Below are 12783 nucleotides of genomic sequence, written 5' to 3' on the forward strand. Positions count from 1 at the left end.
CTGGGAGGGGACAGACCCAGGACAGCTGACCCAAACTGGCCAAAGGGGTATTCCATACCATCTGACGTCATGCTAAACAATATATAGGGGTGGCTGGCCGGGGTGGGGGGGGCCGGCTGCTCAGGAATAGGCTGGGCATCGGTCAGCGGGTGGTGAGCAATTGCATTGTGCATCACTTGTTTTCTTACACATTATTATTGTTAATACTATTACCATTATCACTATTATTATTATTATTGTTATTATTATTTTCCTGTCTTAATAAACTGTCTTTATCTCAACTCACAGGCTTCACTTTCCCGTTTCTCTCCCCCATCCCAGAGAGGGAGGGGGGAGGGTGAGCGAACGGCTGTGTGGTGGTTAGCTGCCAGCCGGGTTAAACCACAACACCACCCGATCAGCTCATCTGTCTCCTCTGGATAACTTTTACATCATTTGACAAATATCAATGAAATATGACATGAAGATAGGGCTTTCAAAATACTAAGTTCCTACCAGTTTCATGAAAAAAGGTGAATTGATACTGATTTTTCAACTAAATGAAAAGTTGCAGTGTAAACTTACCCCATATTAATTACCAGAAAAAATGTGTATGCGTGCATGAGTATTGGAACACAAAGATAACTCAACCAAAGGAATAAGTTTTCTAATAAAATGCAGGTTTTAATTAATCTGATAATTCAAACAAGAAACACAAATTACCAAGAAAAGACATCTTCTTGCTTCATGGACTCACTTGGGTTGAAGTAAATGAACTTGTTTGTTAGTTTGCCTAAGAAAGTTCCAGATAGCAAATTACAGATGTTCAAGAATGTTTTATTTTAATGGAGAAGAGCTATGACAGAAAATTAGGTTTTCCATCAAACTAAGTTTGCATGGTCATGGTTCACATATCTTAAAGATATGTGTAGGTTTTCTGCTGCTGAAAACAAACGCTTCTGACTTTTTGATATGGAGCATAAATTTTCCAGAAGAAAGCTTGAAAAAGAGTTGAGACAAGGAGAAAACATAACTGGAGTGTCATCTATCTAATACACACAACTTTGCTATTGCAAGCAATCACGTCCCCCAAATCCTTTTCATGAAAGAATCAAGCCACATTTTAAAACTGTGTTAGTTTTCTACCCTCCACTCTTTTTGTTACAGAACTTTGTTGTCCGATTCTTAAAAATCTCCATTTAATTTCCAGCTTAAATTTATTCACAGTGATTAGATCCATTTGTTCTGCTGCCAAAATTGGCCGTTAGCTTAAATAACTGCTCTCCATTCCCAATGCTTATCTTCCTGATGTATTTATAGGGAACAATCACATCTTCTCTCAGCCTTCATTTTTGCTAGGACAAACAAGCCAAGATCTTTCATTTGCTTCTGTAAAATGCATTCTGTATTTCCCCTCATCATCCTATTCGATCATCTTTGCTCCCCTTTGAATCTGAATTTATCTTTCCTGAACACAAATCTCCAAGCTATACTTAATAATCCAGGTGAGACCTCACCAGAATCACGTACAAAGCATCAATTCTCCCTATCTCTATGGGAAACAAAACTCATTGCCTGATTCACAGTAAGATACCATGACTTCCTCCCCTGCCATGGTTGCAAAATGTTGGTAGTTTACAGTCATCCAACGGCCAGACATACAGTTCTTCCTCCTCCTCCGCTGCTTCCAAATAATAAGCTCAAAGCTCACGAGAGCTTTCTTTCCTAATATTACACATAACCTTAAGCTTTGTGTTGTTAATGTTTATCTCATTCCTACTACCCCAGTCCTTAGAACCACAAGTTCTTCCTGTAAGATATTCCATTTATTTTCCATATCATTTTTATCTTCCAGCACTACAATGCCCTAATTTTAATAACACACTCTTATGCTTTCTACTGAGCTCATTAATAAAAACATCAGGTAATATGGAGTTGAGCAAGTTGAACTTCAGCAACAACATGCCTCCCCAAGTCACTAGGTCAATACTATCCTTTGTGGTCTCCCCATTAGCTCAGTCCTTATCTTCTGTGTCTTCCTGTACAAATCGTCGTCATCTCCAGCTTGTGATAATTTCCTAAATGCAGGACACTGCCTTCCTTTGTGTAGATTATTTTACTGTGTTCACAAGGCTCAGTACATCCAGGACAATTTTTATGCTTTTCTCTTTCTGGTAGTGAAAAAAGCTTCTGCTTCTTGTGTGCCTTTTGTTATATTGCAATATTTTTTCATAAGAAGGCAGTTAAAATAATCATCTGCCTCTTCACATTCATTCGATCAGTGAATTCCTCCTTCTTCTCCTTTTGACAAAATTTCAGTAGGATCACAGGATTTCCATTTTCACCGGGCAAAGGGCCTGTTCTGTTAAGCTTTGATGAGCAGCCTCAAAAACGGCCTCTGATCTGTTTCTCAACTTTAGAATATAGCAAACCTCTGTAATCCCCACACCACATTTCCACATGACAAATAAATGTATCTCCCACAACACAAACGGAAGTGCCCCCTCTCTCTCTGATTTTTTCCAGCTATAGTAGCTGGCCAATTCAAAAGTTACTGTTTCCTACAAACCACATCTCTCTTAGGTCATCATAGATAAACAGGCACTACTAATCCACTAACCTGGCTAACTGTGCACTCTCTGTTGCCACTTCTACCAAGCGATGGCGGAGCGTGACAAGCTCCAGGAGCGTGGAGAAGGAATCCAGCATCAAGAACTGTCTTCCTCTGCCTTCCATTCTTTCTTCATCTGCTCCCATCCCTAATAGTGACAAAGCTATCTCTTGCACCAGCATGGGGTCCTCTATCAGCACATCTGCAAACAACTGCAAGGAAAGGAAAAACAGCCATCATTTATCTACAGATGACAAAGTTTTTTAAATACTTTAGGGAACTGATCTCCTTTTTGTTTTTCTTCATGACTGAAGTTGCTTCTGACTTGCAACACATGCAAGGTCATGACTAGGTCCACCCTGACCTTTCATGACCTCTAGAAATATACTGGAGTTTTTTCCACTTGCTTTCAAGGTAGAGACACTGAATCTATAATCCTGAGTTTACACAAAGGACTTAATATTAAGTCCATTTCCTGGAACACGAGATATTTGCCTTTTATTATCACTATTGTTATTATCAGAATTCTGAAGGCTTTCAGATGTATATATCCTTCTAGAGAAGGGGCTCTGTAACTTGATTCACATTACTAGGCTATTCCTCCTATAAAGAATGTGCAGATCCCAACACATGTGCCACTGTAGGTATGATATTTCCAAAACACGGACAGTAAACTCATAAGGTCAGCTAACTCAGCAGAGCTAGAACCCTCTTCTATTGGGATGGTGGAAGCTCCCGAAAGAGCAGACATCCCAGGAAAGGAAAATGCTAAAAAGCTGCAGCTAGGTAACATGGAGTCGGACAGAAGCTAATGGCCCGTTAGCTGTTGTGCTGTGGCATTGTTAGCAGGAACAGCTCCTGGCTGTGTGTGTAGGAAAAAATTTTCTCCGTCTCTATCTGTCACAGCTTGTACAACTGTGCCACTCTGCTCATGTCACACAGGCAGATGTGGCCACTGTTATAACTGAATGGCTTCACGCTTTGCTGCTTGTGATGAGTGAATCACAGAACATGAGGAAGTCTGAACCCAAGCACGCTGTTATTAGTAACCAAGTCTAGATTTCAACACCTGCTGCTTGCTAAAACCTTCACAGCTACATTGAAAAAAATAGAAAAGACAACACCCCAAAGTTAAGGGTCAGAAGTTGTGCAACTTTATTTTGTCCCTCTTTCCCAGCACTTTACAATGTGCTTTTGTAATTCTATGACTACGGATGGGTGTGACACAACAGCCTATCTTCATGTGCTCCCCCACAGAATTGCTACAAAGAGAATAGCATGGTCCCTATTTCCAAAGAGGACAAGAGAAGAGCAAATAAGCTTAGATCACAGCAAAGCAAATCTGTGCTAGACTTTAAGGAGAACTTGCTAATGGTGATGCTGGTGAGGCACTAGTATAGACCATGTCTATCATATGGTGTGCCTGTGAACAGGACATTTCTTTATCTCATGGAAATAACATAAGTATAGCTGATCCTGGCTTGAGGTAAGAGAAACATCTCCCAGCTTCCTAGGGATCATTTGATTGTGTAGTTCCAGAATTCACTTTTCTTTTTATATGGCCTCTCCTGTATTTCTTTGTAGGAAAAGTATCTGTTCCCAGGCTGGCAGCATCTGTACCTCACCCCTGGGTAATTTGTTTATTACAAAGCTGAAGGATGTTTAGGAAGTCATATGGGGAATAAAAATTGGATCTTGGAAAACCTTCATTAGTGAAGGGTTGGAAAAACATGGAAGAATGAGGTCTGGGGTCACAAATAGAGCAGTCCAGGAAGGTAAGAAATGTTGATTATGGCACACAGTCATAAAAGAAAGTGATCATGTAAAGACTGCATCATCGTATCTATGCAAAAGGAAACCAAATTAAATCTGCACTGGCAAAGGCAAATTTCCTAAAATTTAAATGCATGACTTTAACAGCCTTAGTGTCTTCTAAACATTGCCTTCTGGCATGCATTTGTCTCATTTTTAGCTTCTCTTGGAGGAAAAGGAATGGGAAAGAAATTTCCCTTTTCCCCTTGGCAACAGCAGGGTGGCAACTCTAAGATCCATGTACAGATCTCTGCCACTGACTTGTTTAAAATTAAAAAAGCGAAGAATCATTTATCATCTGCAGCATGCAGGAAGAGTGGAACACTGCCAGTGGATTTTATTGGCATCAGAAGGATGCTGGCTAAGTAATTTTGGGGATTCACTCTAGGGCAGGGAGGAGAGTATCTGAGGTGGCTGTGCCCTTTTGCCTTGCAATGGTTTCTGTGTTTTCTTACCCACCACTGCCTCCACTGCAGGAAACATGGATGACAGTGAAAGCTAACAGCTCCTCACGCCCACTTTCAGTGCTCAGACCTAAATCAAACATGGGTGGCTTAGTCCAGAGATGTTACTGCAGTGACAGTGGAAAATCCTGATTTGCCTCATGTTATAGAAAAAACAGGGAACACAGGAACATATTTCCTCCCTACCAAACATGGTGCAATTGCATGTATTCCTTTAGTTTATGATGGCCAATCTTGGCAGCAATGAAAATATACCATATCACTACCTATTGAGCCTTTCCAAACTTTAACAATGCTCCAAAGCATAGCTGTACTATGAACATGTAGAGAAAAGAGATAAAACCATTTATTTTCCATTTCTGGCTCTCAAGCATCAATTAAACTGGCTAAAAAATAACATTCTTTTTAAATCAACCCAATAGAGACATCCAGCATCAATAATTTCATTCAAAATAATTAGTATTTATCAAAATTATAACCAACCAAATTCAGAGTCCTACACCAGGAAATTGTGCACATTATAGTAATAACCAGCTTCAACTATAACAATATTTGCTTTAATGTCCAGTCTTTTTTGTTGTTGTTGTTGTAGGACTGTAGACAAACACATACAAAATTGAGACTTACTGTGATCTCATATTGGTTTAAACTGTGGTGTTCTGCTTGTTCCTCAGCTGATTGTTCCAATTTTGTATTGGTGTGAGATCAAGAATTCAACATTTATGTGTTCATTTACAGAAAAAAAAATAATTTTATTTTTAAGGTGGATGGAATGGATCTTCACCAAGCTTGGGAAAGTAATTGAACTGATATTAAAAAATATTATTATAAATTATAAATTATTATTATTACTAAAACTAAACAACAAACATAACTTAACCAACAAGCATAATTGAACTAAGCAAGATCACAGTCCTGGGCATTTGGCTGTAAACAGTCATTACTAACACAAGCAAAAGTGGAACTTACATCTTCTTGAATCTGAGAGCTGTAAAAAGATTGTGGTTTCTCCATAGTCAGCCATTCATCAAGTACTAGCTGAAGCAGCTGTTTTTCTAAATTAATCACTTTACTGGCTGTTTTGGGTCTACACATGCTGTAGAATTCCTGGTAGATATACTCAAGAACTTTGGGGATCAAGGACACCAGACCGAGAGAAGGGTGAAACTCCAGCAAATAAATGTTCTTCAAAGTAGGACTTAAAAACAACAAAAACAAAGAATAAATAGCTCTCAAGTACGGCTCTTATAAGTTGCATACATAAGGAAACCTTGAAATTGCTTAATTTGCAAGAATAAATTGCAATGGCTTTAGATGTACATAAGAAATCAATCGTCAAATCTTAAAATAGAACTGAAGCCTTAATAAACATAATTACATTGGAATACATCTAAATAAGTCTCGATTGCTAATGAAAACAAAATGTTTAAAATTATCTTTTGTTAGCAAACCTGCTTTATTAACCACATTTTCATGCCCATTATGCCCACCCATTAGAAGTGTCTGCACTTGAAAATAAGCTCTCAAATAACCGACACAAAATCAAAATGTGTGCAGTGGGAAGAGAAAGGGCAAGGGGTTTCACACAGAGGAATTAAACCAGAAGGGGCCAGAGGCAAGGAGCTCTTGGCTTCTAGGTATGTATTAGATGCTAAGGAAGTTCTTCACATAACCCACAATGTTGTGCAGCTGCAGGGTGGGAAACATGGTGCAGATTTATGCTGTTAGTAATATGTAATTTTCAGGTGTGAAAATACAGTACATACCTATCCAACCAGATGGTTGGGCTACAAAGGATAACAGACTGTGGCCAAAGGGCAGTGAAAGCTGAAAAGCCACATCTGAGTACCGATGCAATGAGTCTAAAGCTAGGCTAATGTTAAAGTACCCACTTTCATGGTTACTGTTTAATATTCTGTCCCCATAGGAATATTAATATCAAGATGAATTAATCCAATTCACTGTCAAGTTAGAGCAGAGCAAAGGTGGTGTGGGACAAATCACTCTTCTCCTTTGAATGCTTTTCTGGCACATCCAAAGGTATACTAAATAGCATGAGACTAAATAACATGAGACATTTCTCTACTGCCTGATTTATCTTAAGACTGCCATTTTTTCAAATAGTCTTGCTTTTCAGGTGCTGGATCCCAGATTTTTACCATCAGTCACAGAAACTAGAACAGTGCTACTCTACAGAAAAATAAGATTGTAAAGTTACTCACTGGCCAGTGTTAAGAGAGATAAGTTGCTTAGCAATCACATTATAAGGAAGTCCAAATTCACTGATGCCACCTTTTTGACCTTTCTGCCAAATCTTGTGGACATAGTCCCTCTGAACATCTATCTGAAAATCAGCAACAAACGTAAGTGACATTAGCCAAGAAAATACAAAAACATAGATAGAAATCAGGATAAAAACAACACATTATTTAAGCACGATCTGTTTAAATTATTATTATATAATAAATGTGTTGTATATAGATAGATTATATTATTACTATATATAATTTTGAGTCATTTATATATGTACCCACTCCAGCTGAATTATTTCTGCTAAAGTTATTTTGAAATCTTTTATATTCCTTCAGAACATTTGAGCTCCAATGATGCTGGCAATGCTCCATTTTTACTGCTAACAATATGTTAGTATTCGTGGCAACAAAGGCATAACAGTAGCTTCTTGTACCAATATCAAAACTTCCAGCTGTAGACTAAAAGTTGTGTTACAAAGGATAACTAATTAAACTTCTGAACTTGCAGCCTATGAAATCAACATTCAGAGAAAATAAATACTTTGTACCAAGATACACAGGAAGGCTGAGGCCGATTTTAAACCAGAATAAAAATTTGAGGCTTTAAAATGTTGCGCTTTAATTATTAGTGCGGGAATTCACACCTATCTGAAATATACCGCTTTTTACACTTTAAAGTACAAACTTTGTTTATATGTCCTTACTAGGGTGAGAGAAGAGACTTTAAACAGGACTACATCCTTATCCACTGTATATATATTTTTTTTAAGCTTCCGCACCTCTCAACTCCTATTTCTAACTGTCTCAACTAATATCAGATGTGGCTTTAATGTGCTTTATGAAGCTCTGCAATCTTTCCAACACTCTTTCTGATATTGATGAAATAATAGCATTTTACTTTTGAGTTTTAGGCCTTCCATTTACAAAGCATCCATAGACTTCACTGTTAAACTATTACCAACCTAACTTAACGCTGTAAACCAATGCAAACTACAATCAAAGCTTCCCATTCTGGATTTCACCTCCTGCTTGCTCAGGATGGATATGCTGTAAATTCAACCTACTTGTTGGTTTACTATGTCCCTCAGCAGCTGGTGATGAAGTTGTAAACAGATGCATTCATCTTTGTAGGTGTTCACAAAATATTCAAGCTTGAGATCAAACCGCGGATGTTTATGCATGATGTCAGTTATTGCTTGGGCCAAAGCAAATCTTTCCTCTGGGTCCAAAGCATGTTGGTAAGCTTCAAAGTAAACATCTAAAAGCTGAAGAGATATTCAGAAGCACATTTAGAATTGTTTATTCACCCAAATATTCATTCTTTTTTGGCAAGAGATTTCTGCATATGGAGGTTGCCACCTGTATCAAACCAACAGTGACCTGCCATGGCATCTTGTTTTTGGCACAGGATATTACTGGGTGCTTCATCAGAAGGATCAGGAACAGAGAACAGAATAACCTCCCCACAGGAGAAATTTCTTCCACACCTTGCGCAGTTAACATGCTGAAGCATACTGTAGCATGAAGATTTTTATTATACACATTTTTCCCCTTGAAAAGTAGCAAGACAACGTACTTACTACTCAAAAAACACCTACTTCTTTCCAGATTTAATCCACTCTCTTTTTTTTTTTCTTTGTCCAGCACACATACTGGTTTCATGTCTTTGAAAAACTCCATTTTCCCCTGACCTGAAACCAGCAGATTCATGTAAGACTCTGTTATCTCACATGGCAATGACTGTCACAGTTACTTGGCATTTTTTGGAGAAACTCCAAATTAATTATAGATGTGACTAAAGACGTACAAAGACACATGCCCTCTTCAGGCTCCTCTACCAAGAACAGCTGTAAAGTTTAATTTAAATAAAATAATAATAATTACAAATTCCCACAGCCTAGGACAGAAAAAGAAATGTGCCAACTTTTTGGCCAGTGGCAATTATGAGATTAAAAATATGAACTGGTGGTGCTGTTGCTTCTGGACAAATTGGTTATATCAATATAAAAAGAGCTACAGTAGGCTGTTTTGCATTGACACAGAAGTAGAAACTCACGCATGCTACTTTCCATGCTGAGACCAGAAGACTGTGGAAGAGGAAGATGCAAAACATCTCAGAGGTAACTCAGTAGCTAAGAATGGAGATTTCAATGGAAACAGTCAAGTTCTCTGGTTTAGACCTGTCTGACCTGAACTGCTCTGCACAAAGCTAATACAGTGCTTGAGCAATAGGCCACAGACAAGTTTTATATTGGCTAAGGCAAGCTGTCTCAGCTGCTGAACAAAGGGCTATTGTTTTCTCTCAGAAAGAATTCTGTTCCAGCTGGGAACAAAGCTAGGGAGATGCATTTCTATTTCATTTGAGCTAAAAGCAAAAGACCTCCAGGAACAGCACATCTGTACATCTAATCCTGCCTAGAGAGTTGGATTGTAAGAGTAGTTTCAGAATATGCTCTTTGATGTTGTTGAAAAAGTATTAGTGCATTGTTGGTGTAGGAGTTTTATTCTTCTCTACTGGGAGGTTTTGTGGGTGGTTGTTATTTTTTTTCAGAAAAAGAAAGCAAATTTCTTTATACAGAAGGCCTGTGATAAAAATAAAAGGTATATTTGTTGAGGTAACTTCATACAGCAATGGAAAGTGAGGTCTACTGGGACAAGAGCAGAAACTTAGTGAAGTAGGCAATTAGGTAGTATTTTATATAGCTGTCACATGAAGCCCCTCTATGAAAATGGAAGAGGGACCTTAGAAGAGTTCCTAAACTACAAACAGCTATTTCAGTTTAAAAGGTTTTCTATTTAAAGCTACTTCAATGGTACACAGGAGATTCCCTAACACCCCCTGGCATTCCTATTTTGAGAACTGCCCTGCACTACTCCAGGGCTGAGAATAAAACATTTCAAGTGTGTGAAGGTGACCTTAACTAGTGCCATTTCTCCCTGCTTCTGAAGCGGGCTATCTGCTCTTTCACACTTCCTGACACTCACTGTATTGTCCTGGGGTCTGGTGAGTCCCATACATAGAAATATATTTGCAAGCTTCTCTGGGGCTGTCACTCTGAACTTGTCAAATCTTCATCTCAAGACTGAAGTCTTTGGGCAGAAACACTACATGCATTCACGTCCCATGGCAAAATATAGACGTGTGACTAGATTCGGAGAGTGGAAGGGGAAAGCAAGCAGAAAATGCAGCACCCCTAGTGAATGGCAAAGCTACAATCCACTTAATATGCATATCTACCGTTTTTAAAAAAAATTGTTATACCATAATAAATGTCATTATGTGCTCAAGTAGATTAATTAACAAAAAAGAAACAAATTTGTAATATACACAACCATATATACAGTTTGTACGGATAAAAGGATTATTTTTATGGTGTAACAAGCAAAATACCTCTCTGGTTCCCTCTGACAAAGGGCAACCCAAACGATGATCCTAGCCAACTGCAGACTGAGTCTCTTCTACCTAGGCTTCACAAAGCTATGATGATTACAGTTCCAATGACAGACAAAAAATTCTCTGCACCAGCCCCAGGCAGCAGGGACAGCCAGGATCACAGAAAAAAATGGCATCTCAGACTCCCTGGTGGCCCAGGCTCCGCAGAGCTTGACCTGGTTCTCCCAGAATATTCTGCAGTTTTGCTCTGGAGATCGCCTTGTCCTTCCCAATCATCCCTTACACCGTTGGGTGGTATCACTAGGGCCTTGCAGAAGTGCTCCCAGCCCCCAGCACAGCAGCTGCCTGACAAGAGCAGTTCTGCCCCAGTGTTGCAAAGCCACTAAATGGAGTCCTTTGGACACAACTTACAGCACCCAGTAGCTCCAACCTCCTGGGCTCAGCCCAGCTAACAGCAAGATCCTGATGCATCTGGAATCTGTACTACCACCCATGGTCACCAGCTCTAGCACCCACGTGCATTTCCAATGAGAAATGCTGCTGAAAGGGAACCTTAAACAACCTGAAGTTGATTGATTGCAAGTCACTATTTTCAAACCAAGCAAAGCTTCTGTACCTGGCATTTTTTTTCCAAGAGAGCAGTTTCACAGGTCCAAAGGTCAAGCAACACAGCGAACCGATCCACAGAGGCATGTGCCCAGCCAAGGATTTTGCTGCCACCATACTTCCCACAAGTTACATTGCCTAAGAAAAAACGTAAGTAGAAAACAAGCAGATGCCAGTATCAGAGGGGTTTCCATATGCCTAAAGTCCCAGGGCTTGTGGTAATTATTTTTATTTATTGTCGGGGATTGTGGTTTTTGCTTGCCAGGGAACCCAAGGCCAGGAAAAGATTTCAAGTCCCATAGGCTTTGGAGGGTTCCAGAGTATTCTGTGAGGCAAATAACAAGTGGACCAGGCATTTGGTTTAACACATCTCATCTATCATATTTTAACAAAGTAAAGGCAAGGGCTGGAGTTCAAAGAGACCCACATCAAGAAAGAAAGCCAGAGAAAGCACAATAAAACTATTGGAGGAAAGAAAAGAGATACATAATTCTTCACAGCATCAAATCATGTTGGGATAATCTTCTCCTCCCCTTCACTCTCAAACCAAAGAAAACCAGCACAGACTGATCAAAGAAATTTTACAAAGAGATATACCAGGTGCCATGGTTTGGGCTGGGACAGAGTTAATTTTCTTTGTAGAGGCTCATGTGATGCTGTGCTTTGGATTTGTGACAAAAATAGGGGTGATACCAGAGGGATGTTCCAGTCACTGCAGAGCAGTGCTCGCACAGAGCCAAGGCCTCTCCTGCTCCTGGTGCTGCCCGGCCAGCGAGGAGGCTGGGGGTGCTCCAGGAGCTGGGAGGGGACACGGCCAGGACAGCTGGCCCAGGCTGCCCAAAGGGATGTCCCACACCCTGTGGTGCCGTGCTCAGCGACAGCAGCTGGGGGAAAGGAGGAGGCAGGGGGGATGTTGGGGTGATGGCGTTTGTCTTCCCAAGGAGCCGTGCCGCGGGGTGAGCCCTGCTCTCCTGGAGGTGGCTGAACCCCTGCCTGCCGATGGGAAGCAGCGAATGAATTCCTTGTTCTGCTGTGCTCGTGTGTGGCTTTTGCTTTGCCTAGCGAGCTGTCTTGGTCTCAACCCATGAGGTCTGGCACTTTTACCTTTCCAATTCTCTCCCCTGGGGGCAGTGAGTGAGAGGATGTGTTGGGCCAAGGTGCCTGATTGGGTTGAGCCACAATGCTTGTGCAGAGTGCAGACCCAGAGGAGAATTTTCTTTTCAGATGGTTTGCTATTAGAAAGGTCAGTCTTCGTAATTTAAAGATTACTGTGAAGGAAGTAAAAAGATCACTACGAATATTTCTGCATTAGCACCCCATTAGAAACCCTGAAGGAAAAATGATTTTGGTTTCTTGTTTTTTATACAATCTAAATCATACCTAATTTTGACCAAAAAAATGATAAATCAAGTGGAGCGAATCTGAAATGTTTAGAGTTTTACAGAATTAAAATTTAGTCTTGGGGTGAATAGGTTTCACCAGCTACTCTTCAGTTCTAGACTTTTAAGAGTCTTATCTTTCAAAAGTTGCAAGAGAGTCATTTGAAGTGCATGGTTACTGAAGAAGTCAGCATTACAAGCATTAGTGTCCATGGCAGTTGAGTTCCCTGCTTCTTCAGCATGTACTTTCTTTGTTCACCCACAGAAAAAGACCATAACAAGAAGG

At 39.9% G+C, this 12783-nt stretch overlaps 1 protein-coding gene across 1 annotated transcript in view; it reads right to left on the bottom strand.

Annotated features, from left to right (window-relative positions):
• The window catches only part of LOC308193664 (uncharacterized protein), a 92913-nt gene that overhangs the window by 55279 nt on the left and 24851 nt on the right, over nt 1-12783 (bottom strand). The window contains 5 exon segments of the mRNA XM_080588597.1: nt 2600-2802; nt 5836-6064; nt 7089-7210; nt 8183-8383; nt 11129-11256. Of these exon segments, the coding sequence (XP_080444723.1) occupies nt 2600-2802; nt 5836-6064; nt 7089-7210; nt 8183-8383; nt 11129-11256 (883 nt within the window).

Source organism: Anser brachyrhynchus (assembly GCF_964034855.1).
Source record: "Anser brachyrhynchus genome assembly, chromosome: 3".
NCBI classification, from domain to species: Eukaryota; Metazoa; Chordata; class Aves; order Anseriformes; family Anatidae; genus Anser; species Anser brachyrhynchus.